Here is a 27,955-nt window from a genome sequence, read left to right as displayed (position 1 = left end):
CTACTTTATCAAATTAAGAAATATATTTTTAAAAAAGAAATTCTTGAATGATTGACTATGTATAAAACACTATTGTATACCCAAGTCTGTGGCTTCACTTCTTGGTTTCTTCCTTTTGCCACGAAACATCTTCTTTTTCTGAGTTTTCTTAAAAAAACAAAAAAACCACAGCAAAGATTTTTATTTAAGAGAAGTCTCTCTTCAAACAAGAATTAAGACAGTATTATCAGACACTGTCAATATTTTAGCTACAATTCTCATTTCGTTCTAAGTTAATAATTATATAAATTATCTAAATTAATATAAGAAAATGCTGAAAAAAATAAAACCGTCTCAGGATAAAAAGTAATTAAAACTTTCAGTTGGCTTGTAACAGTGGGTGCCTTGGAGGAAACTGAACTTTTATTATTTAAGATAATAATGTGTGGAATCAGCTCAATTTCTGCCCCAAGCTAAGAGGAAGGAACAGCTTCTGAACTAGCTCTCTTGCCATAAACAGCCATAAAGCGGGGAGAGGGGTGGCACCCTCACTCAGGCACCGGACAACAGGCGAAACAAGCCTGAGAGACTCAGAAGGTGGGCCCTGGCTGCCCGCCCTCCCGCACGCCGGGGACAGCTGAGACGGCAGCGGAGCAGGCCCAGTCCCAGCAGAGAGCGGTAACCCTCGTCCGCGGGAGGCAGAGACCTGCGGTAAGCTGCTCAGGGAGAAGAGCAGAGGTCTGGGTGCGGGTCCCCGACAGCCCCCGACCGCCTACTCCACATGCGCGTGAGGCTACAGAGAGCATACTGGAACGTGGCTATCGTGGCATTAAGAACGTAACAGGTAATAACGGACAAGAAATTCTGGGGGAGATCAGATGGAGAAAATGCAGAGACCTCATTAACAACTAGTTAACAGCTGTCTATCCAGCTGAGCTAGGGGAGAGACCACAACTTAGGGGTAAGAACGGTACCCTAGAGCGTGCAATCTCAAACAGGGTGAAACTGTTCCCAAGGGGGCAGGCCAGAAACTCTCAGATAGTACAATGGTTTGTGACCCTCCGAAGTACCTCGTATATACACAGATACACAGTGTATTTATGATATTAAAATTTAACTGCAGGGGGATGGTTAGGAGGAAAAATGTCTAAAAAGGCTTCTTAGGGAGGACAACAATGGAAGAGGGTTGAGAAGCACTGCTCTAGAGTAAGGCTTACCCTAGACTCACCCTAACAAAGCCTAAAACCAATCTCTGGCCAGATGCACCAGGGAGACAGAGACGGGAGGGTGTGGTAAGCAAGATCCCCAATGACTTGGACAATTCCCTCCCCTTGAGTGTGGGTGGGTGGCTCCTGTGAATATGATGGGATGGTCACTCCCTTGATTAGGTTACGTTTCATAAGAGGTCACTGCAGCAGACTGGAGAGATTCTCTGGCTAGCTCTGAAGATGTCAGCTGCCATGTTGTGAGAGGGCCATGTGACCAGGACCTAAGGGCAGAGAGTGACCCCGCTTTAACCAGAGAGAAAACAAGAACCTCAGGCCTACAACGGCAAGGATCAGAATTCTACCAATAGCTTGCATGATCTTAGACGGGGACCCCGGGCCTCAGATGAGATTTCAGTCCTGGCTGGCACCTTGACTCCAGCCTGTGAGACCCCGAGCAGGGAATCCAGCTAAGGTGAGCCTGGACTTCTGACCTATAGAAACTATGAGGTATAAATACATGTTGTTTGAAGTCACAAAATTTGTGGTATTTTGTTATGCAGCTACTGAAAACTATTACAGAGGTTGAGTCCCACTGAGTTAGAGAGGCTTGGAAGACACCTTACGCTTTCCACAGATTGACCCTAACGAAGGATAAACCACACTACAGAAGTTCAAGATGATCAGCCAATATTAAGATACCTATTAGAATGAAAGTCAGCATTCAGAAGAAAACACAACTCAAAATCTCAACAACCTATCAACAATGTGGAATATACAATTAAAAAGTATTAGGTTAAAAATGTTATACAAAAAATGTAACCTATAGTCAAGACAGAAAAAGTACTCAAAAGAAGCTGACCCTGAGACAGCCCAGATACAGTCATCCCTCAATATCCAAGGAAGATGGTTCCAGGATCCCCCATGGATACCCAAATCCGCTGATGTTCAAAGTCCCTTTTATAAAATGGTGTAGTATCTGCATGCAACCTACATACCTCCTCCTATAAACTTTAAATCATCTCTAGATTACTTATAATATCTAACATGATGTAAATACTATGAAAATAGTTGCTGGTGCCTGGCAAATTCAACTTTTGCTTTTTTGGAACTTTATGGAATTTTTTGTGAAATATTTCCTATCAGCGGTTGGTTGAATCTATGGATGTGGAACCTGCAGATACAGAGGGCTGACTCTACCTGACTTAGAAAACAAAGACCTTAAAGCAGCTGTCATAAATATGTCCAAAGAAGGAAATGATGGTCTTAATGATTATGCAGATCGGGAATCTCAGCCAAGAAATAGAAACTATGGGAAAAAAAAGAAATTCTAGAAATTCTAGAACCCAAAAGCATGCTACTAAAAAGGAAAAGTCACTGGGTGATGTTTTATTTCCTGTGGCTGGTGTAATAAACGACCACAGCTTCGTGGCTTTAAACAACAGAAATTTCTTCTCCCACAGTTCTGGAGTTCAGAAGCCTGAAATCCATTTCAATGGGCCAAAATGAAGGTGCTGGCATATTATGACATATTAAAAGCTTGATTAAAAGATATTATATATTGATACGTCAAGAATCTTAAAATAGAATACATATGACCCAGAAATCTTATCATAGCAATTTCTTCTAAGGAAATGATCAAGGATGTGCACAAAGATTTAGCTAGAAAAGAAAATCATCAAAGCACTTACATTTTAAAAATTACAATTGCTCATTAGTAAGAGATTAAACTATGGCACGTTCATGAATGAAATATCATGCATTTATTAAAATGGTATGTAGAATACTTAATGACAAGGATATGGTTCCACTTAGGGTGAGAAAAGCTCAATAAAGAATTGAAGAGTATAGACCAAAAGATGTGGTGGTTATTTTATTTTTGGGGTGATGGAATTATAGGTGATTTTATCTGCCTTTCCATACCTTCCAAATTTTCTAAAACAAACTTATTTTTATAATAAGAAAAGTATAAAACTTATCTTTTAAAAGAAGTGAAGGAAAAAACGAAAATGCTTTGTTTTCCTCCTAGACATTTTCTATCAACTTTTTTTCTCTCCAAGGGGATAGCAGACACTCTCCTACCAGTTGACTTTCTGTTTCCAGGGTCTCTTTTTCAACAGAGGGCTTGGCACCAAGGGGTCCCACCTTTTTAAGCATGACTGATTCAGCTGGTTTCTCTGAAGGTTCTGAAGATGCTGTAGCTGAAACAGCTTCACGTTGTGTACTTATATTGTCTGCTGGTTTAACTTTTCTTCTTACATCACTTTCTTCAGTGCTTTCAGATTCATCACTAATGGGCTTGAGTTTTCTTCCTGGCTATGTCAAGAAAACAGCATTACTGTTTTGAAAGTACAGATGCTTATCATTCCTGCTGTATTAGATAACCATAAAGTCCACATTTCTTATCTCTAAACTTCAAGACTGAACATAATAGAAGATGGCAACACGATTAGCAGATAGGACCTCGACTAAAGGGCTCCAAGCAGACACTCCCAACAAATCGCTCTGCCTTTGTAAACCACCATCTAAACACATTACATGAACACTATGAAAACTGACAAGGTACACAGAGATTTGAGATCTCTGTAATGAAAAACACTTCAGATATAAAAATATTTCATTTTTTTATTAAAAAATCTTCTAAAACATTATATACTCTTTATGAAAAATGTTGCTACAGAACATTTTCTCTATTTGCATCCAACCTAAATGGATATGAAATATCTTACAATTTAAGATAGGAGAACACGCCTACATACCTTTTTTGCACTAATTTTTACAGACTCATTTTCACTTGCTTCAACGTCAGAAGTGTCCGAACTGTACCAAAGAACAAACCATCAATATCTTGCACACATTTCATTTTTATTGACATATGTCTTCTAAAAGCTGCTCCTCCAACACAAAAACAAGCTTGATTTATAAGGAGATTTCCCACCTGTCACGGGTGGGCCTGCCACCTTCCCAGATTTACTGATCATCTCCACACCTTCCCACACCCAGGCCACATCAGTTTAGTGCTGGCAGGCAAGTTAAGTGTCCCATAACTGCAGTACCTCATGGTCCTGTCTGAGAACCACTCTTTCCTCCCCGTCACCACTCCCAGGTGTACGGGCCATCATCTGTACTAATCCACAGACACTAGGCCCATGCTCAGGGGATAGAAAAGGGAATACCTTCTTTCATCCTTTGAAAAGGAAAAAATAACCCTCAATTTCTGATGAGAGTTCTTTCATTTTTTTCATTCAATTCAATACAACAAACATTTATTTAACACCAACCTCAAAATGCAAGTACAAGGAATAAAATTACTTGAAAAATGAGGAGCCTTCCTTTAATGGGTTCACTGACTAGCAGGAAGGCCGAAGACAGTGAGTGCAGAGGATGTGGATGAATGGCTGGGGAATCAGGAAACACATCATGGTTATGAGACTTGAGATGACTTCTGAAAACACTTTTTCAGGCAAAGAAACAAAGGGAAGGGGATTTAAGGAAGAGGGAAAAGTAAACATAAAAGCACAGGGGTGTAAAACAGCCTGGCCCGTTTGTACGGGAATCAGAGTACAGAGCGAGTGTCTTGCTAAAGAGAAGCTAACACTACGGAAGAAGCCAGAGGCTAGGACAGGGGAGGCACCGAGGCGGCCAGAGGCGTCCTGCTCAGACCAGCCTGTGCTTGGCCGCTGTGCCAGGGCGACCCTCGCGTGGCGGCCACTGCTGCCCGGCCTCCCCCTCAGAGCTGCCCACCACCTCGGGGCGGCCAGAGCTGTGAGAGCTGCGCTGCGGCCTGAGGCCATCTCTGCTCAATCCGGATTCTTCCACCTGTAACTTTCCCTGATGCGGCTAATAAATCTCTTCAGTTCTCACTCTGCCTCAGGGTCTACTTACCCGAGGAGCCAGACAGACACAGGGGCCCCCCATACCACGCCTACAGGTTGGGGGTGAGGGGGCCAAGGCCTCCATGCTAGACACACGCACTGGAAGTGGGGTGGGTGGTGGTGATCGCACAGACAAAGGGACCAGCGGCAGGTGCCTGAGCCGTGCCCACAGGGAGGCGGAGGGTGTATGGAGAGAAGAAAAGCAGATTCTCAAGGGAGTCACAGGCCAGAACAAAGGAGACCGGTCAGAGAACAGAAGGTACCAGGAACAGTTCCCAGACAGCTTTGTGGGGTGACTGGGTGACAGCAGGACCATCAAGCTAGAGAACACCAAAGGAGCTCGTTGACACCAGACGAGGGAGGAATGATGGAGCTTGGTTTTGGCTTTGCTGAGCCCGAGGTGCCGATGGGCATCTAGGGAAACGTGGCCGAGGTGCAGGACAGCCGGGCCTCGGGAGAGGCTGGGCAAGAGGGAGAGCTGGGGTCAGCGCTTATGGGCCGTTAAAGCCACGAGACGAATACGGGGGAGGGTGGAGAGGAGAGGGTGAAAGCAGACTCGCCGACACAGAAAGAGGAGAGGAGATCTGGGAACAAACAACTTGACCGCCCTGGACAGGCCCGGGGCCTGGCTGCTGATGCCGCCGTGAGTCCTGGGAACTGCTGATGCGCGCTCCCTCTCGCTCCCTCTCTCCCCACCCGCGGCCCTCCCCGTGCATCCCTTCTGCCCAGACTTCCTTCTGTATCCATATATAAGCCCGGTCTAACTTACCCAAATAAAGTTTTTTGTCTGGATGTATCACACCACCAAAACCAAGATTACCAAGGACACCCACCCTGTTAAACCAACCCATGTGTTCAGCCTTTCCCTGACTGGCGTTTGATCCTCCCGAGGACACACACTTACTCACTCCCCCCGCCTCTCCCGAGAACAAACCCTCTCCTGGCTTCCTTCTTCCCCCTCTGGCCACTGGTCTTCTCTCTGCTTTGCAAGCTCCTTCTCCTCCACGTGGACAGACGCCAGGTTTTCTTGCAGGGTGGTCCCAGGTCCCCGCCTCCTCTCAGCCCACCGTCTCTCCCTGGGAGTGCTCACCTGGGCCTACACCTCCTGTACCAAACCACTGCAGTCTGAACTCCAGCTCAGCCCCTCCTGGGAGCGCCAGACCCAAGTACACAGCAGTGTCCCTGACATCTCCACACCAAGTTCATGATCGCCTCACGATGACAGCAGTACTCAATCTCCTAGGTAGCCCTATCCTACTCAATGGCACAATCTCAATCCACTTACACGACAGAAAGCCAGGAGCTGTCCATGACAAATAGGATTAATTTCACTCATGTTTAAATGAAGTCACAGACGTCAAGAAGAAAATGACCAACACTAGAAAACTGGAAAAAGGATATAAAGAGTGTGCAAAAAGAAATTCAAGGACTTATAAAACATATAAGAGATGCTATTTAACTCAGTCATGAGAAAAATACAAACTAGAACTAGACTGAGACAGCATATCACACTGGCAAAACTCCAAGTCTGATACCACGCTGGTGGGAACATGGCAGTAACTATGCAAATTGCTAACATATTTCACTTGACTGAGGATTTCCCTTATGAATACATCCCACAGAAATATAGGCACATGTGTGAAACGGCATATGTGCCAGGTTACTGACTGACTACAGCACTGCTGGTGACAGCAGAAGACTGGAAACAACCCAACTGCCTGTCGATCCAGGACTGGGGAAATAAACTATGGAAGATCCGAACTATGGAAAGCCTGCGACTGTGAACGGAAGCTCGAGGAAGCTCCATACGCTCTGATACGGAAAGCTCTCCAAGCTACAGAGAGCGGAAGAAGCCAGGCAGCAAGGTATCCTGCCTTTTCGAAAAGGTTAAAACTCTGTATTCTTACTTTGATGTGCACAAAGAAACTGTGAAAAGACATATAGGAAATTAATAGTGGGGGAGAAGGAAGAAGTGGATGCAGGAGCTGGGTGATGGTGGAGAGGACATAAAGACTATTATTTTTTTTTTTAAGACTATTATTAACCTTTTTATATTTTTAAACCATGTGAACGTGTCACCTATTCAAAAATTCTTCTTGAAAAATTACATTCACCACCATTTAAAACGAACTGTGCGGTTTTCCAAATATTTGGCTTTTGTTACCAATTTCCGATAACATCTCATAGAAAAACTGGAGTCTCCCAAATAACCAAGTACCATAAGGTTTCCCCAGTGCAGAGAACCTCAGAAAGATGTCCTCATCTAGATTTCTGCCCAAGTGGGATATTTGTTTTAAAAATACAGTTTTGTTACTTTCAAAATATAGTCAGTAACTAGAACTGACCTATTACCTAACAGAGGTCCTTAAGTCAAGGATTTGCTCTAGCTAATAATTTTTAGTTAGTACGACAGCTACTGAAGAGTTCTTCATTATATGTGCTCTCGAGTTGCCTCTGTGGTGTCATTTTTACAGATTTTCCTGACTCAGGCCTCCACATAAATCTGAAAACTCAAACCAATGCAGCTTAGGGACCACGCAGCTGAAATTTACAACAGACTGCGTTTCCTTCGGGATTATCAGCTTCTCTTCCCTATTCCCACCCTGAACTAGAAAACATATCTTTTGTGACAATTAAGCATATTTGTAAATTAAAGGGACCTCTCAAAATCATCTAAAATTCTATGCTCCTAAAACCTTTCCCCTCCTTCTTTGTTTTACCTCAGAGCTAAACCACCTTCACTGGTATGTTTTCTAGGATAATCAGGTGTCAGTTATAGTTATTATAAGTAATGTCAATTACTGAAAAACTGCCTTTTCAAGTCCCAGTCTTCTTGAGGGAAAATGTAAGTTGGCTCAAAAGATCTTTAAAAAGTTTTGGTTTTATACGCTTCTATCTTAAAGAACATCTCAGAAATCCCATTAACCATGAGTAAACAGTTGCTTGAGATCCACCCATACCTTCTTTTTGCTTCTTTTCCTTGAGGAGTTGAGGGGAGAGATGACCCGCAGTGCTTGGAGAATTCTTCCTCATCAGCATATATAGCAGTGCTGTGTAAAGGAGGGTCTACAAAAGATGTTTTTAAAAAGGGCATTCAGAAATCTGGCTGTCTGAGCAGTATTCAAGTTTGTTCCTTTACATTGGAGTATAAAGCAACCTGTGTTTAAATGGCTAACAAAATCAAAGCCAATTACATATGCTACTTATGATCTCACACCTCAACAAGAAAAAATGTAAACCATTTCACCAATAAATACATGGATAGTTAAGCTATAACCTTACTGTCCTTATATGTTATATGGAAACTTTTAAATGAGCTAAAAGATAAACAGGAGGTCTGACATTCCTTCCTCACCTGACGGAACATCACACATCTACCCGGGAGACACAGCATGAACAATAAACTCAGAGGTCTGGAGCGCCGGCCCCACTCCTGCAGCTCCATTACCCCACGGAGTGCCTGGCGCAGGGTGGGCGCTCGACATCTGTGGACGACTAGCCCTTTGCAGAGGGACCCCAGTCCTTCCGCACTTCCCCTCCTCTCTCCTTTACTCTAGAGCCTTGAGCTAAGCATAAAAAGTTAACTGAAATGGGGCCTTCCCTGGTGGCGCAGTGGTTAAGAATCCGCCTGCCAATGCAGGGGACACGGGTTTGAGCCCTGGTCCGGGGAGATACCACATGCCGCGGAGCAACTGGGCCCGTGCGCCACAGGTACTGAGCCTGCGCTCTAGAGTCCGTGAGCCACAGCTACTGAAGCCCGCGCGCCTAGAGCCCGTGCTCCGCAAGAAGAGAAGCCACTGCAATGAGAAGCCCGTGCACCGCAACGAAGAGCAGCCCCAACTAGAGAAAGCCTGCGCACAGCAACAAGACCCAACACAGCCAAAACTAAAAAAAAAATTAAAATAAAAAAAAAGGTTAACTGGAATGAAGATAAAGGAGATAATGGGATAATGAAGCTACTGGAGAAATGGAGATAAAGGAGAGGAGACCACGTGGCCTTGGCGGGAGGATGCTCCCACCTGCTGAGGAAGGGCGTCACAGGCGAGGCCTCAGCGCCCCGGCCTGGGCTTGTGGCGGGGGAGGGAAGGGGGTCACAGGCGAGGCCTCGGCGCCCCGGCCTGGGCTTGTGGCGGGGCAGGGAGGAGGCCAGCAGCGCGGGGCGAACGGCTGCAGGCGCGCCTGGTGAGACCAAGCACCCACCTCTTCACGCTCAGGCTTTAGCGTGCTGCACACATTTAAATGTTCTCAGATTTAAACGTTTCAGCTGCTTATATAATGAACATAGCAACTGCACAATTTTAAAGTTAGTAATATACTTTGTATTGGCCTCAACGAGGCAAAGGGGTTTATTTACTTCACTACTGGGAATAACAAGGAAAGAAAAGAAAACTAGACCAATTTTGAATCTCCATATGGAACCAGTCACACAAGCTGTACTCTTACTAGTCAACAATAAAAAGATAAATAACCTGATTTCAACCCAAGTAAAGGATGTGAACAGACACTTCTTCGAAGAAGATACAGGCGTACCTCGTTTTCCTCACTTTGCTTTATTGCGCTTTGCAGACACTGCATTTTTTACAAATTGAAGGCTTGTGGCAACCCTGCACTGTTAGATGATGATTAGCAATAAAGTACTTTTTAATTAAGGAAATGTATATTGTTTTGTTACACATAATGCTATTGCACACTTAATAGATTACAGTGTAGTGTAAACATAACTTTTATACGCACTGGAAACCAAAGAATTCGTGACTCACTCTATTGCAATATTTGCTTTATGGCAGTGGTCTGGAACTGAACCTGCAACATCTCCAAGGTGTGCCTGCATACAAATGGCCGATAAACGCACTGAAAAGATGCTCAACATTAGTCATTAGGGGAATCCAACTCAAAACCACACTGAGATACTACCGCACATCCATGTGAATAGCTATTATCAAAAAAACAAAGAACAAGTAATGGTGAGGATGTGGAGAAACTGGAATCCTTGTGCATTGCTAATGGTGCAACTGCAGTTCCTCAAAAAAATTAAACCCAGAATTATCATATGATCCAGCAATTCCACTTCTGGGCATATACACAAAAGAAGGGAAAGCAGGACTGGGACAGATACCTGTACACCTATGTTCATAGCTGCATTATTCAAAATAGTCAAAAGGTAGAAGCAACCCAAGTGTCCATTGACAGGTGACTGGATAAACAAAATGTGGTCTATATGTAAAATGTATACACCACACCGTTAAAAAGGAAGTTCTGACACATGCTACAACATGAATGAACTTTAAAGACATAATGCTACATGAGAAAAAGGATACAATAGTACAAATACTGTACGATTCCTCTCACATGAGTGGTCAAATTCATAGAAACAGGAAGCTAGAAGAGGGAGAGGGGAGCGAGGTGCCGTCGGCTAATGGGCAGAGAGCTTCATTCAGGGGACAGGACAAAGCCCTGGGGATGGATGGGGTGATCTCTGCACAACGATGTGCACACTTAACGCCACAGAAGCAGACACTTCAAAATGACTAAAATGGTTCATTTTATGTTATGTATATTTTACCACACAAACACAATGAGATACCATTTTATACCCAGTAGGGTGGCTAGAATCAAAAAGTCAGATAATAACAAGAGTTGATGAAGATGTGGAGAAACTGGAACCCTCATACATAGCTGGTGGGAATGCAAAGTGGTACAGCTGCCATGTAAACATTTCCTCAAAACGCTGAAGCAGAATCACCACATGACTGAGGTGTACAGTTGGCCCTCCATATCCATGGGTTCTGCATCCACAGATTCAACCAACCATGGATTGAAAATATTTGGGGAAAAAAAAATTCCAGAGTTCCAAAAAGCAAAACTTGAATTTGCTGCACACAGGCAACTACTTACATAGCATTTCTATTGTATTAGGTATTACAAGTAACCCAGATATGATTGATAGCGAACAGGAGGATGTGTATAGGTTATATGCAAACACTATGCCATTGTTTGTTTGTTTTTTGTTTTTTTCCTGGCCACACCACGCACCATGTGGGATCTTAGTTCCCTGACCAGGGATTAAACCCACACCTCCTGCATCGGAAGTGTGGAGTCTTAACCACTGGACCACCAGGGAAGTCCCCACTATGCCATTTTATATAAGGAACTTTAGCATCCTCGGACTATGGTATCCAAGGGGGGTCCTGGAACCAACCCCACATGGATACTGAGGGACAACTATATTCCCAAGAGAAATGAAAACACATGTCCATACAAAAAACTGGTGCATGAATGTTCACAGCAGGATAACTCATAATGGCCACAAAGTGGAAACAATGCAAGTGTACATCAACTGATGAATGGATAAAAAAATGAGGTCTATCCACACAATGGATTATTGAACTATAAAAATTTTTAGGAATGAAGTACTGATACTACCACATAGATGAACCTTGCATATACTGCACTAAATGAAAGAAGTCACAAATGACCACATACATAGTGTATGATTCTATTTAAATGAAATGTCCAGGATAGGCAGATCCACAGAGACAGGAAGTAGATTTACGGTTGCCAAGGGCTGAGAAGAAGAATAGGGAGTGATTACTCCTGGGCACGCAGTTTCTTTCTGGGGTGATTAAAACGTTCTGGAATAGAAAATGGTGACGGTTGTACAATTTTGTGACTATACTAAAAGTGAATTGAATTGTACACTTTAGAAGGGTGAATTTTATGGCAAGTGAATTACATCTCAATTTTTTTAATTATGATTTTTAGATGAGTAGTTAAAACATTTTTATCAAGTCATAATAAAAGGGGTATTCTGGTAAGGATTACTTTTCACCTTATAAAATGTACAATATTTTCTTTTATTAACAAAAATTAGACTAGAAATATTAGATGCCAAATTAAAAATATGTGAGAAGTTATATGTTTTCAAAATTCCCTTAAAACTTATTCTGGCAAAAAATGTCTGATTACTGCTGTTCTAGATGTGGGCGCACATGGCACATTCTGTATCATTTCTGGCCTCTAGAGTGGCCAGTGACACACTGACAGAAGCTGTCCCATCTGGACAACTCACATCCCCCTGGTCAGCCAGGTACCAGTCCTGTCTTCCTAACACTCCCAGGAACACAGGTGAAGCTCTCCTGAAGCATCCTCTGCCTCAGTGTGTTTAAGAAAAGGAAGCATTATCCCTCCGCTCCTTCCTAAATTAAAGCCCCTTACCGAACGACTACTGGAGGTGTGAAGTGAGAAATACATTTTATATTCCTCTTGTTACAAAGGTCTACAGCAGCTGTCCTAATGTGGCTGGCTTGTTGACAAATGCTACTAGGAGAGCTCCACTTGGACAACACTTAACAGAGTTCTTAGTTCCAACGTACCTAGAAGTGAGAAAAATTAATTCAACTTATCAAATACTCCCCAGAACATTGTATTCATGTGCAGACAACCTCACTTTTGTATTTGAAGGCATTTCTATATTTTTATTAGTAACTAGCCTAAACGCTGTTGCTTGAACCACTTTAAAGATTTTAGGATAAAGATTTAAAATACTAACCAAAGGTTTCATAGGGTTCTTCATCTTTCTCATTTTCACCCAGCCTGCCGATGCTTGAGATCCCAGAATTATCAGGAAAATCAAATATATCGGTAGGCTTGTGCTTTTGGCCAGCTTCCTAAAAGTGAATAAAGTTCAAAGTCATTGAACTGGCCCTCCCAAAAAGAACATCACAAAGCTGATTTACGTGGCAAGGATCCCATCACCACTGCCTAAGAAGTGAGCCTTCACACTCCTGGGGGGCAGAGGCTCTTCTCATCATCTAAGGCAGGGGTTGGGAAGCTTTTCTATGAAGGACCAGGGGGTAAACACAGTTGACCACTGGACAACGCAGGGCTCAGCGGCGCCCACCCTCCGCGCAGCCGAAAACCCCCGTGTGACTTCGCAGTCGGCCCTCCCGATCCGGGGTTCCACGTCTGCGGTTTCAACTGCAGACAGTGTAGAACCTACTACTGAAAATAATCCGGGTAGAAGTGGACTCTCCCATTTCAAGGGTCACCTGTATATTAGACTTTGCGGGCCGTGGGGACTCTGGTGCCACTAGGCAGCGCAGCTGTCGCAGTGTGAAAGCAGACGGTGGCAACGCAGAAAGAAAAAGCACGGCTGGGCTGCAATCAAGCTTTGTGTATGGATACTGAAATTTGACTTTCATATTTTCACCCGGCATGAGACAGTCTTCTTTTGATTTTACTTCAGTCATTTAAAAATATAAAAACCACCCTTAGCTCGCAGGGCTTTACAAAACCAGCAGGCAGGCTAGATCCGGCCCAAAGGCCACAGCCTGCCAACTCCTGAGCCAGAGTGGGCCCTCTCCCCAGAAACATGCCCATGAAAGTTCCTAAACACGGAGGTTAAAAACTCCTGATTGCAGGACAGAGACGAGGGTTTGCAGTGCAATGTACTAATAAGCCCCAGGAAGACTGCTCCTCAAATCCCAATGAAAGACAACATACAGAAAACGAGAAAAACGTCCACAGTAGCTCTGGAAAATGTGGAGGGCTGCCATTAACAGACAGGAAAATATGAAGAAATTCTGGAAGATACACAGGAGATGGAATAAAACTGAGACACAAAACAAAAACTACCACTCACAGACCCTCAGGGAAGAATTATTCATGGAGTGTGTGTGGGTAGAACGAACGCCCAAGAGGAGCTGACACCCTCCATCCTCCCCAAGCAAATGGGCCTGGGTAAGGCAGCTGCCTTCCCGAGGAGGGAAGAGGGCCGGAAAGCTGAAGAAGGCCTTCCAGAGAGGAAAAGGGCCCCCTCCAAACGGGGAGGGGGTTAGGGGGGCAGAGGGGAGAGACCCCGCAAAAGAGAGAACCGGGGGCAGGGCACCGAGCAGCGGAACTCCCGACGCCCGGGCACCCCCAGGCAGGCACTATCAGAGGTGGTTCATGTGAATTTCCAAGGCCAACTGGACAAGCCGCTGGAAAATACTCTGAAGGGAGCTAGCCAGAGGGTTAAACAAACGCACCTGCCTTTCACAGACATTTACTTCTAAGACTCCACCCTGAAGTAAAAATACCGTGTGAATGTGAAACTAAATGGAATATTATGAAATCATAAACTGTGGAAAACTATAACAACATGGAGAAATGGCTCTAAGTGACAAAAGCAAAATACAGAACGTTGTACAATTGTTCAACGATGTCGATTATCCAAATGAAAATGAAACCAGCCTAGGCCCAGAAAAAAAGATTCAAAACGTTAACAATGGCCATTTTCTCCATCATACTGGGAAGAGCAGGAGGAAAAGGAATGCGCTTTTTCACAAGAAAACACTGAGCTCACCAAGTCTACGAAACTCTGAGTCTCCTATAAAACGTTATTTTGTATTGTCAATTACGAGAAAATTATATTAAAATATAAAAAAGATAACTTACATCTTTTGTGGACTGTGTTCTTCCTACAGTGTTCTTTGAATATCTCGGACTAGGAAACAGCAAAAACACACACAACAGTAAGGAAATACTTAAAAATAACTGGGGGAAACACCAGAATTACACCTCATCCAAGCATTTTCTTTCCAAATTACATTCCTTGTTAGTTGCACTAACAATGTGCACATGATGAAATTCAGGTAATGGCAAAATCCTTTTAGAAAGCAGAACCCATATCTCACACATTGAATTAAATTTTTTATATGTCAACTCATAACACCTACGTATAAATAGCATAGCTCTGCCCTCAGGGACACAGAAAACTCCTAACCCTGCTGTCATCCTTGTCCCTGAAGTCGCAATCAACAGCAACGGATGGCGTTCTGCAGAAATGAGCAAGAGAGAGCAAGACGTCTCTTTCTCAAGCGCTGGACCCCCGTTCCATCCGTGCCTGGCTCTTACACACATTTTCTCATTTAGCTCTGAAACAGTCCTCAAGGTAGAAGTGAATCCCATGTTCCAGATGTGTATTTGCCCAAAGCCACACGCGGCCAGGAAGGAGGGAAGCCTGCGTTAACATCTGCATCAGTTCAAACCCAGAGCTGCCCTCTTTCCGCCCTTCAGGCTCCCCCCAGTGGGCATTAGGATAAAAGGATAAAGTTGCGTACCTTCAACGGAGCTTAAAGTAAACAAGATATGACAACAGTGACCAGAAGAAAAAGTGGAAATATGAGAGGCAGGAAATAATCCCGCCAAAGACTATGCTTTGAGTATCCTCTGTGGTCCAGGCATGGTGCCAGGGCTGGGGGGATGCCCGACACCACCACACACAGGCCCTGACTTTCAAAAGTGCCCTGCAGACACCCATTAGCGGGCAGCAAAGTCCGTTTAGTGTCTGAACGAGTATTTCTTTGTGGAACAAGTATTTCTTTATTTGATATAATTTCAAACTTAGAGAAAAGTTGAGAATACTCTAAGAGCCTTCTGTATACCCTTTACCTGCTTCACCAACTGTTTACATTTTGTCTCACCTGCTTCCTGTGTGTCTGTGTATGGTAAACTGGGGACACTGCAGTGTGTCTTTCCTAAGAGGGCGTTACCTTGTGTAGTCACAGGACAACTTCCGAATCAGGAAATTTAACACTGACACCATTATCTAATCTACAGTCCATATCCAGGTTTCATCAACTGCCCCATCATGTCCTTTAAGGTTTTCCCCCAGCATTTAAAAAAAATAAATACATGAGAATATAAAACATAAGATTTCTTAAACCTTCGGTTTTATTATGTGTGTGTGTACGTGCACGTTCGTGTACCCACTGTGATGTAAAACATCATTACTGTGAATTACAGCAAAAAAAAAAAAAAAAAAGTTGGAAAACTGTTAGAGCAGTGGTTCCCAATCCTCAGGTATCAGAATCACCTGGAGGGCTGGTTAAAACAAGACTGCTTGGCCCCAACTCCAGAGCTGGTAATTCAGGAAACCTGGGGTGGCCGCTAAGAGTCTGCATGTCCAACAAGTTCCCGGTGGAACCGCATTTGAAAACCACTGCTCTATTTGATTCTCAGACCCAAAAAAAGAAGGTAGAGCAGATACTAGTTTTACGGCCTTTATGATTCTGGGGTCCAGAAAAGTTAAGTGACATCAGTGGTCACACAGCCAAGTGATAGGACGAGAAGCCAGATCACATAACTTCTTAACCCACTCTTTCCACCCTTTCTTGCCTTGTCTGTGCTCAAAAAAGTGGTCAAGTTTCCTCCTCACCTTAGGCTAGGAGCAAGGTGAGGCTTCCAAAAGATGGAGACCTCGGTGATAACATACGTAAAAATTTTGGTGTATGCGCATGAGTGCGTTTTAGGGGAAGGGATAAACAGATTTCAAGAGTCTCAAAGGCAAAAATGTTATATGTACGTATATACGTGTGTGGGGGGAGGAGGGAGGGAGAGAGAAAAAACCCCAGTGGCCTATCAGATAAAGTTCACTCTTGTCGGCTGAGTTTCAGGCCCCTTATTCTTTCCCAATCCTCCTCCCCACTGGCCACGGGAGCCTAGTCTCGCTTTACCCAACCGCCCTGCTTCGTCCTGTTCCAGCCTGTCCCCTACGCTGTTTGGCTGCCTGCACCCTCACCCGCATCTACAAATGCACCTTCTCCAGACCGCCTTCCCACGGCCCAGGTGTAACTCCTACGGCCTTGAGTACCAGCCGGAGCGCGAAGCACGCCGAGGCCCCTCCAGCCAGGACCACGCAGGGCCTTGGATGCACTCCAGACACCGCCAGCGAGACATGTGCCCATGAGTCCATGAAGAATAACATTTCAGAGAGCAGTTTTGAAACCTATTTTAAAATGCATGCCCTTTTTGATTAAAAAAAAAAAAAAAATGCTTGACCCATCCCGGCTGGAGGCCCTCTTTAAGAATAACAAGCGGCAGCTTGGGCCCCCGCGGCGGGAGATTTAGTTCAGCTTTACAGTCTGTGGTTTGTGTTACAAAAACAAGCAGGGTCTTGAAAATAAGAATACTGACTACCAGCCAGAGTGTAAGCGTCACTAGAACGTAATGTCTGGCAAGCAGTAGGCACTCATTATTTGTTGGATAGTTTGTTTCAAAATATTTGGAGTCTACTTTAGGCTACACTCACCCACACAAAGTAATGCTGACACTAGCCAACGTTCTCCCCTCCCCGCCGGCCACGGTTTTAAACTGACTCCTTTAAACGTCACCGTAATCCTTCCAAGGTGGGAATATTATTATTCCCATTTTACCGACGGGGAAACCAAGGCCCTGAGAGGTTAGTCACTAGGACAAGTTGCACAGTTGCAGAGCCAGGGAGCACGAACAGCTCCGAGAGGCCGAAGCCCGGCGGAGAAGGAAGATAAAGCGGCACCCCCGGCCCGGCGCTCCGAGAGTCCGCAACACTTACCCCGAGCGCCGCACTCGCCGCGGCGGGGCCATCTCAGCCCACCGCTCACTGCGCCGACGCAGCTCCCGAAGCTCCCGCCAAATCCCGCGCTGCCCCCAGAGGCCAATCCGGGCTGAGCACGCGGGCACGCCCCCCCCCGAGCTTGCCTCCTACAGGGCCAGGGCTCCTCCCCGTCCTAGAGCGCGAGAGAAAACCCGGCCTGGCACAGCGCGAAAGCGGAGCTGGAGTTTACGCCTTACAAGCAGTTCCTGACGGGTCCACGAGACGCCAAAGATTTCCCGGGTTTTCCCTCACCCCACGTCCGCCGCGCACGTTTTCCGCACTCCTGAGCCGCCAGGGCCCGCCCCAGGGGGCCAGGAAGGGGAGGAGCCAGTGCCGGAAAGTCGGAGAGGGCGCTCTCCCGCGAGGGGCGGATCCAAACCCAGGGCGGGGCGCGCTGGGTGCTTAGGCGCCTGCGCAGTTGTCTAGTGTAATGCATTGGAAATAGGCCTTGACTTTTACCCCGCTGCTGCCCTGAAGCAGTGGTGTGAGCTTGGCTTATTATTTTATTTCTACCCCAGTTTCTTCATTCGTAGATGGAGAGGGCCCCTTTTAATATTCTCTGATTCTTTGCTTTGTGTTTAAAAATGTACTATCCTGCAAAAGAATGATGTTGGACCTTTATCACACCATAAATAAAAATGAACTTAAAATGGATCAAAGACCTAATTGCAAGAGCTAAAACTCTTAGAAGAAAACATAGGGCAAAAGCTTCACGACACTGGACTTGGCAATGATTTCTTGGATGTGACAGCCAAAAGCACAGTTTGGGATGATGAAAAAGTTCTAGGTGGTTAATGGTGTATGGTTACACAGCAGTGTGAATTACTAAGTAACTGTACACTAAGTTGTACAGTTAAAAATGGTTAAAATGCTGAACTTTGTCATGTACAGTTTACCACAATAAAAATTATTATACTTCATGCATACTAAAGAATATAACATATATAACGTAAAGATAAAAAGCACCTGTGTGCTCACCGCTGGGTTAGGAAAGTAATAACGGTCATTCCTTCCACGGATAACCACTCTTCTGATTTTGTGTTTCTCATTCCCATGTTTTTCTACCTTGATATATCCCTAAATGATGTATTAATTATTGTATGTTTTTAAACTTTATATAAATGATACTTGGTATGCATTTTGGAAGTGCTATTTCTTACTCAAAGCCATGATTTTTAGGTTTTATCCACATTGATGCATGTAGCTGTCATTCATTCATTTTCACTGTCTTTGGAATGCATTAAGTAAATACACCACATTTTATTAATCCATTCTCCCGTGTATGGAAACATCAGTTGCTTTCAGTCATTTTGCTGTTACCAACAATGCCATGCTAAACATTCCTGTAAGTGTCTTGCAGGGCACATATCTAAGAGACAAGGATAGACTCAGTAGTGCTATTATTGCCTCATGGGATAAAGACATTTTCAGCTTTATATGACAATGCCAAGTTTACACATCGTTTTATAGACTGTACAATTTATAGCCCCATCAGCAGTATATAAAAGTCCTCTTGGCTCCACATACTTGTCAATACTTAGAATTTTCAAGACTTAAATATTGTTCCCTGAGTAGCAAGTTAAAATGGTATCCTACTGTGTTTTTGATTTGCATTTCCCTTAAGTTGATCATCTTTTCCTTGTTTATAGGTACTTCCTGATTCCTCTTCAGTGAAATACCTGTTCACCCCATCCAGGAATCATTTGGGCAATTGCCACAGAAGAGTAAATCATCTGTGAGGATTTGAAGGTAGTTCCCCACTGATGCACAGAAATAGGGTTCCTGGAATCACTGAAACTTGTCACCCATAAGAGTGTGGAAATATAGCTCCATTTCCCAGGAAAGGGGTTACAGTCAAGCCTTTTGTGCTTGTGCTTCTTGTCTTTCTGTTAAGACAAGAAGAGGTTCAGCACTCTGGATGGAAATAAAATCTCAACCCAAGTAGGTTTAAATGATAATGGAATTTATGAGCTCGTGTCACTGAAAAGTCCAGCGGTAGGATGGCTGTCAAGCTCAGTTGGATCTAGAGGTTGGAGAAGCCATCAGGGCTCTGAATCCATTTTCTTGCTCTTCTTGTACCTCAGCTTTTTCCTCAGCCTGGGTCCTGCCATCATCACCATCATCATCATCATTGCCTGGACTTACTGAGCATTTACTCTGATCCAGGCATCGTTCCAAGTGTTTAGTATAATGAAACCATTTAACCCTCTCAATAACCCTCTGTGGTAGGCGCCAGAATCCCACTTCGCATATGGGGAAACTAAGGAGCAGCCCCACAGGAAGTAAGTGACCGTGGCTGCACGGGATCTAAGGATTCCGGCCCAGAGCCTGCACCTGGCGGCTCTTCCAAGTCTCCCGTCGGAATTCCACCCTTCAGAGAAAGAGAGCAGCTATGCCCCAGCACTCCTTCTCCAGCAAAAGGCCTGGGACTTACTCTAACTGGACCAGCTTTCGTGACCTGCCTACCTGTATTAGTCAGGGTCTCAGAGGGCTAGAACTAATAGGACGTGCCACTGGGGTTGTGAAGAAGTAGGGACGGTGCTCAGGACGGGGTGGATGGGGGCAGAAAACACAGGAGTGGAGCCAGCGGGTCTGGAGCCCCTGGGGAACCCGGAGCAGCGCGGGGAAGCTCAGAGGGACTGCAGGACCTACGAGGTGGGTCGTTAAGTTATGTAATGTACTTTCATGTTTGGGAAATGAAAAACAAACAAACAAAGCTACTGCTTTTATCATACAAATACAGAAAATAAAGAGCTACAAGACATCCTGGATCCTTGGGGTAAACTGAGTGGTTGGGTATGGACACTTCCCTGCGGAAATATATCTTCCCTGTGGAGTAGGTTGATCTATATATTAGTTCTATATTTTGGAATTATTAGCTTGATGTTTAATGAAAATATAAATGAGAATATTATTATTTATCTTATAGGATTACCGTGAAGATAAGAGATAAAGAATCTGGAGGTCCCTAGACAGATAGAAGGGCTTATCATTTCTTTCTGTGCCTCTTTGCTTTTTTTTCTAGAGAGCTCCTTCTGTTACATGTTCTGTTCAGCGCTGTGTCCACTAGGGGGCAGAGGAAGAATGGGCTGGAGACTGGAAAACGTAACCAGAGACCAGAGCTACTTACCCATGTTCAGACATTGTCAATAATGTTTACCGTCAGTTCAAAGTGGGTTCAAGATTAATAAGACTAGACATCTTAACTGCCTTTGCTCAACTCATTTTCTCCTTCATGTGCGTGATCCTCTTCCATAATTTATCAAATCCATTCCTGTAAGTTTCCCTTAAGGCAAAGGGTGTAATTTTCTATTGTGGGAAAGAAAATCATTTATTTCTTCAATTTTCCGACTTTCTTTTTTAACTTCTTACAGCACCTGCGAATTATTGGGTACACAGTTATAACCCACTAAACTTGGCAGTTCTCATTGGGAAGAAACTAAAGTTATCTGTTTCAAACAGACCAACGGCTCGACATCTACAACTACGACACTGCAAAACAAACTCGAAACATCCCAGGAGGGCGAGCCGGGGGGGCCCAGGAGGAAAGAGACCTTCTCTTGGATGCCCCCCTTTAAGGAAAAGAGGAAATAAAAATTCAGAAAGGAAGTACTATTCGGTGTCGTTTAAGTTGGAGGGCAGAAAGATTTTTCCATCGGGGCAAACTGCAATGACATTAGCTCTCTCCCCAGGTCATGTGCTTTCCAACACTGCCCTGGCTCTGATACCCGGTTACTAAACTTGTTTGCTCTGTAACTAATGATCTACTTTTTCCAGACCTAATTGGCACTTCTCCTACCCAAGTTGAGATCACATGGCTAAGTAGGTCTGATCACTACGTCCTGACAGTGCTGTGTCTCATGTTTCAGATTCCGTTCCCAGCTCCCTGCAGGACTCAGAGAGTCTGGTGCAGGAACCCAGGCAGGAACATTCTAGCAAAATCCAGGATTTCACTAGCCAAAAAAAACCCGACTTCCAACCTGTGAAGGGAGTAACTTTATAACTTGTACAAGGATCAAAGGAGCACATAAGCGGAGAAAGAGAAAAGAAAATGAAAGAACACGTCAAAGAAAAAGATTTTCTTAAGGAAAAAAGGGACATAACATTTCTACAGTAGAAACTTGTCTCCATGATTCACTTTCAAGCTCTGGTCAAAAAAGAACTTTCTGGAAAAAGTTTTTATCCTTGTGATGACCTTGCTCACTCGGACGTGACTTTCGGGTGGCCTGAGGACACACACAGTTGTGAGGCTGACCTTGTTCAGAACGTTCGGGGCAAGCAGGGTCCTTTCCTCAGGGATCCTTTCTGCTCAGCGAGCAGGGAGGAGGGGGCAGTGGAAGAGCCAGGGACACTTCAGACAAGCTCAGGTCAGACAGGCTTCCCTCCAACCCCAGGTGACACAAAAATCTTCTTCCTAGAAATTTCTGTAGGAGGAAACGGCTCTCCCCGCCCTCTGGCTGCCACCCTGTACCTCATGATCCAGCTCACTCACCCCGTTGACCTTGTGCCCTAGCATAAAAAGATCTTTATCACCCTACCCCTCCACCTCACACCACTGCCAGGCCACAAACATGCTCTACAATTTGTTTTCTGGGCTTGGAGAATCGGAGAAGGCTTCCTAGAAGAAGTGACATCTACAATCTCACTGAAATAAAGGACAGGAGCCAGCCACGGGGGGAGTAAGAGAGTGCTCGAGGCAGGGTGCATGTGCAAAGGCCCAGGGGCGAGTGAGAGCATCATGCATTCTGGGAGCTAGAATAAGCCCCGTATGGCTGGACGAGTCGGGGAGGTGGCCAGAGATGAGGCTGGGGAGACAGGAAGGGGCCCTCAGTTCCTTGCCCCTCAAAGTGTAATGCACAGGCCAGCAGCACTGGCTTCAGCCGGGAGCTTATTAGAAATGCAGAATTTCAGGCCTGATTCCAGATTTACTCTCCCCCAGGGGGTCTGATGCGCAATCACATTTGCCAAGCCTTCCTCTAAGTACATTCAGCGGTTCAGGCTTGAGAGCCATAGGCAACATCGGCATGATTAAGCAGGTGAATCACGTGATTAAGACACATGACTCAGAGAAATCATTCTTGCTGCAAAGTGGAGGGAAAGTGGGTGAGTTAGTAGAGACCAAAATCGAAGGCAAGGAGGCGGAGTAAGGGGCTGGTGCGGTTGTCCTGGCAAGAGACGGCGGCGCCCTGCTTGGGTGGGAGGACTAAGGGATGCAGGGAACTGGGTGAATTTGATGCACAGCAGGGGACGCAGCAGCAGGGGCGGTGGCCGAGCTGCCTGGGGCAGCCCTGGAGTTTCTCCCAAACGCAGCGCCTGGTGACCGCTCCGCCCGGGCAGGGCCGGGCAGCCGGCAGGAGCCCACAGGGTAAGGGCAGCAGTATCGTGGGTGCAGGGAAGCAAGAGACTCGAAAACAAGAGTCCCTCTGTGTCTGCGCATGTGGCCCGACGCAGCACGTGAGCCAGCTGGTTCCGCACCGGCGCCAGGAGTGTCGCAGCCGAGCGGGGGCTCCAGCGCCCCTGAGCAGCACCGCTGTCGCCCCGTGATTCACGCTCCAGTTCAGCAAGCCCCCTGCAAAGCAGGAAGCCTGCTCAGGGTTCTTGGGGGAAAATCCAGCAGCCTTCGTATTTAGCAAGGACGATTTCTGTTAGAGAGATGTGACAGCCCAAACCGTCCCCTCCCTAAAAATCTCAACAAAAGAAAGTGGCTAAGAACTTACATGCAAAATGTATTTGCGGAAAAAACCCCTGCTTCCAGGCAAGAGCAGAATCTCTCTGTACCTGAAGAACGGTGCCCAGAAGCAGAATTCACCCAGCAAGACTTCCACCATTTGAGCAAATCAACAGCAAAGGAGTTAAAAGTCAAAAGGAAAATTCTAGATTTCTTTTTATGCCAAATGTATGGATAATAAGTAAGGTGGGTCAGTCTTCCAATTCCTCTTGCTGGGTGAAGGGGTGAGATCAAGATGAGCACAGGTCTGAGCACCCACTGGAGGATACAGGAGTGAAAGGCGGCTGGGTGAGGGGGTTCGCTCTGCTCAGAGAAGACACAGAAGGTCACCCTCAGTGCTGTGAGCCACAGGAGAGTCCCCTTCAGTCGCACGCACAGCCGTGGCTGCCGTCCGTAATGACCGTGGAGGGGGTGGAGGCTGGAGGCCGGCAGGGGTGCTCGGGGCCTGATCGGCTAACAGACCCACGGCCTCACCTCTCACGGTGCTGCCACAGCCTCTGCCCTCTGTCCACCTGCTCTGCCCAGCAGTTGGGGACAGACGGGCAGCTTCTCTTCTGCTGCCGTGAAAAGCAACAATCGCTGGGAATATGGATGAAACACAAAAAGGCAAGTCCAGTGTCCCTGGCATTTACCCTGCGCCTCCTCATAGCCTGCCTCAAAGTGCACTGGAGACTGCAACTGCACCCGATGCGCTAATTAAGAAAACTCATCCAACATGACGACTGGGCCCCTGAGACGTTCAGGGCAGCGGGCACCACGCCATGCAGTTGGGGGGGGGGGCAGGAGGGGGGTGGCCCAGACACAGAGAGGCCCTGCAGTCAGAAAATCCAGCTCAGCCGCTTACTAGGACAAGTTAGCCGATCTCTCCAAGCCTCAGTTTTCTCACCCATAACAAGGAGGTGATACTTCAACAACAAAAAAAAAAAAAAGAAAGAAGAGGAAATACTCAGATAGGAGCTCCCTAGTTGTTCTGCATCAATCACCTTGGATCTACCTGTATCTACCCCCGCATTCCCTAGCCCCCTTCCTGTTGCAATGCAAGAATCAGCCTATTGAAATATCCCATCGATGGCCGATCTCTGCACTTGACTGTGGGCTCTAACCCCTCCCGCTGTCAGGACAGCCTTGTTCTCCCCTAGTTGCTGCGTCATCATTTTCTGTGAGGATAGGTCATCATCATCACATCACATCATGACGCTCTGTATCTCTCATCTTCAAAACCACCACCACCAGCAAAGAAAAGCAAACCTCTCCACCTCCCCTTCTTCTCCAGTTACCATCCATCCACTCATCTGACTTCCTTCACGGCAAAACTTCAAGACGGAACTGTCCATCCTTCTTCCTGGCTCCCTAGGAGTTCAGGCCTCAACCCACTCCAGCAGGCTGCTGGCCTCCCCACTCTGCTGGACTCTCATTGCCAAGGTGGACGCCATTGCCAATCCAGCAGACGCTCCTCCTCCCCACCTTATTCCCTGCTGCAGCAGCACACGACATAACCGGCCCACCCCGTCCCTCCCTTTCTGAAACACTTCTCCCTCTGGGCTTCAGGGATGCCACACGCTTGGTGTCCACCTTCCTCATGGCAGGTGACTCTCAACCCCCGTTGCTGGCTCTTTCATCAACGCCCCACTATGGAGCTCCCCAGGGGTCCGTTTGGGGCCGCCTCGATTTCCTATCCAGGTTTCCCGGTCCCCAGGTTGCCTGATAAAGCCCCTCAGCCTGAAATACCTTTCCTGTGCTGCGGACTTTGCAATCTGTTGTCTCCTGACTCGTCTTCTGAGGCAGTGGCCCCCAACCTTTTTGGCACCAGGGACCGGTGTTCTGGAAGCCAATTCTTCCACGGACCGGGGAGGGGAGGGGGATGGTTCAGGCGGTAACGTGAGCGACGGGGAGCGGCCGATGGAGCTCCACTCCTCGGCCATCCGCCCGCCGCTCGCCTCCTGCTGTGCGGCCCCCCGCTCCTGACAGGCTGCGGACTGGTGCCGGGGCTTGGGGACCCCTATTCCGAGGCGCAGACTCATATCTATCTTTACGTGGTTGTCCAGCAGGAACCTCAGATGGAAATTGCCCAAATCCAACCTCTTGATTCCCTTCCCAAAACCAACGCCCCGGGGTCTTCTCGTCTCGGTAAGTAGGGCTCCACCGTCCACCCAACGGTGCTCACCCCCGAACCCTCCCTTTTCCTGATTCCCCACGTGACGGGTCCCACCTCCAGCTGCTTTCGCCTGTCTTCTATCTCCACTGCCGCCAACCCGGTTCAGGCTGCCTTACGCAGGTAAGCCTGTCCTGACCGGGTTTCGTGCTTCTCCTCTGATCGCTCTGCAGCCACCAGGAGGGGTTCATTCAGGGAATGAACTCCTTGTCTCAAAACCCTCCTCTGGTTTCCTCCCGAGAAAAATCCAGGTTCCGTTCTGGGCTGCAAGGCCTGGTAACCGGCCCTCCTTCTCCTCTAACTGCTTTCTGTTCCACTCTTTCCCGTGCTTATGACGCCGCAGCCGCACCGGCTTCCTTTCAGGGCCTGGACTAGAGCGAGCTCTTTCTCACCTCAGGGCCTTTGCACTCACTGCTTCTGCTATTTGAAACCTCTTTCTCCAAACCTCTGCAAGGCTGGTTCCTCCTCATTCTTCAGGTTATCACCTCAAGTGTCACCTCCTCAAAGAGACCTTCTCTGACCCCAACACTTAAAATAGGCCCTCGTGGCCCCTCGCTAAGACTCTACGCGTTGTTTTCAAGGCACCCATTGCAATCCGAAGTTGTTCATTTGCTTTCCTGTTTACTGTCCATCTCTCTCGGCTAGAAAGTTAGCTGCCCCAGGGCAAGGATCTTGTCTGCTGCGCTCATTGCTGCATCCCCATAGCACAGAACTGTGTCTGGCACTTAGCTGATGTTAGACACAGAACTATGGGTTGGTCACCCGCCTAACAGGGGTTTTGCGAGGATTAAATGAGAACATAAGTCAGAGTCCAGAATGCTAACCATCACACCACGTAACCCCTCTGAGAATTTAAGAGCGCAGCACAGCTCACCACCCAGAGCGAGCCCACAGCCCCCTATAGCTGTTACTACCTCCGTAGCTGATGATTCCTAGGACGTCCGAGGGACCTCATGAACATGCCACAGGTCTGTGACCCAGCTCTACACCTACTTTCCTCATGAAACAGAGCGGCAGGTTCTACCTAACTTTTCGTCCTTGATGGATTTGGGGTTTCCAACATCACAGAGAGCAACCATATTTAATTTTTGATGACCCATGAACCAGAATAAAACTGGGAAGTGGTACTGGCCTCTGCTATGACAAAGAACAATCATTAGGTAGGAATCAAAACCATTTGGACCAAAGCTTAGAGGCATAACTGCTGGCACCAAGAAACAATCCAATGACACGTTTTGTCAGGAGGTTACTGACGCAGGCAGACAAGAAACCTCCACGGCGTGAAGTTGAAAGCTCAGTGTCCAGGGGCAGACTGCCCAGCTCCAACTCTGTTCAGTGTATGACGCTGACCCAAGTCGTGTGCTTCAGTTTCCTCACTGTATGATGGGGACACCAGGAGCATTTGGCTCAGAGGGTTGCAAACGTGAAAAGGTCACCTGTGTAAGATGCTCAGAAGAGTACGTGGCAACGCTCAACACATTCCAGTTCTTCTTCTTCTTCTTCTTCTTCTTCTTCTTCTTCTTCTTCTTCTTCTTCTTCTTCTTCTTCTTCCAAGTAATCTAAAAAGCAGAAGCGAGGCAAAAATACTTTAACTACCAAACGCCAAATATACTTAAAAACAAACTGTTTTTCTGAGTTTAGACCCAGAGTGAGGGTGTGTCAGAGCTGGACCTGCGGGGAGGGGCAAGGTGAACTCTCAGGGCAGCAGGGTCACTGCTGCCCGATTGAGACAGAGACCCCTGGGCTTGAGGTGTGGTTTTGATTCGGGGGATGGAGCGCCATTGTATACAGTGCACCATGAAAGTTAAGAATTGGAAACAGTGTTTAGGGGTTAATATCCAGAATATATAAAGAACTCCTACTGCTCGATAACAAAAACCAATTTTTTAAAATGGGCAAAGGACATTTCTCCAAGGAAGATACACAAGTGACCAATAAGCACACGAAAGGATGCTTGATCTTATCATCATTAGGGAAATGCAAATCAAAACCACAGTGGGATACCACTTCACCCCCATTAGGATGGGCGTTATCAAAAAAAAAAGAAAAGAAAACAGAAAGTAAAGTGAGGATGTGGAGCAACAAAGACCCAATGCAGCCAAAAATAAATAAACAAATTAATTAAAAAAAAAAAAAAAAAGACTTCACTTTCCAACACAGGGGGTGCGGGTTCGATCCCTGGTCGGGGAGCTAAGATCCCACATGCCTTGTGGCCAAAACCAAAACATAAAAACAGAAGCACTATTGTAACAAATTCAATAAAGACTTTAAAAATGGTCCGCATCAAAAAAAAAAAAAATCTAAAAAAAACAAAACAGGGTCTTCCCTGGTGACGCAGTGGTTAAGAATCCGCCTGCCAATGCAGGGGACACGGGTTCCAGCCCTAGTCTGGGAAGATCCCACATGCCATGGAGCAACTAAGTCCATGTGCCACAACTACTGAACCCGAGTGCCACAACTACTGAGCCCACGAGCCACAACTACTGAAGCCTGTGTGCCTAGAGCCCATGCTCCGCAGCAAGAGAATCCACCGCCATGAGAAGCCCGCGCACCGCAACGAAGAGTAGCACCTGCTCGCCGCAACTAGAGAAAGCCCATGTGCAGCAACAAAGACCCAACGCA

The 27,955-nt window shown here is 46.2% G+C and overlaps 1 protein-coding gene across 7 annotated transcripts in view; it reads right to left on the bottom strand.

Moving 5' to 3' along the window:
• CENPU (centromere protein U) overlaps nt 1-26,837 on the bottom strand; it is a 77,926-nt gene extending 51,089 nt beyond the window's left edge. The window contains exons 1-7 of one of the 7 annotated variants that reach the window (XM_082375323.1): nt 17,651-26,837; nt 14,495-14,543; nt 12,609-12,726; nt 8,020-8,125; nt 3,944-4,004; nt 3,267-3,500; nt 81-147 (exon numbers count right to left, since the gene is read on the bottom strand). In XM_082375323.1, the coding sequence (XP_082231449.1) occupies nt 81-147; nt 3,267-3,500; nt 3,944-4,004; nt 8,020-8,125; nt 12,609-12,726; nt 14,495-14,543; nt 17,651-17,889 (874 nt within the window). In that variant the 5' untranslated portion in view covers nt 17,890-26,837. Of the gene's footprint in view, nt 1-80; nt 148-3,266; nt 3,501-3,943; nt 4,005-8,019; nt 8,126-12,608; nt 12,727-14,494; nt 14,544-17,411; nt 17,582-17,650 lie in introns of those variants that run through there. The other 6 variants (XM_082375325.1, XM_082375322.1, XM_082375321.1 and 3 more) reach the window with 6 other exon arrangements.
• Nucleotides 26,838-27,955: the final 1,118 nt, after the last annotated feature.

The sequence above is a fragment of the Balaenoptera borealis genome, assembly GCF_965194805.1.
Source record: "Balaenoptera borealis genome assembly, chromosome: 21".
NCBI classification, from domain to species: domain Eukaryota; kingdom Metazoa; phylum Chordata; class Mammalia; order Artiodactyla; family Balaenopteridae; genus Balaenoptera; species Balaenoptera borealis.
This window is presented reverse-complemented; position numbering and strand designations above follow the sequence as displayed.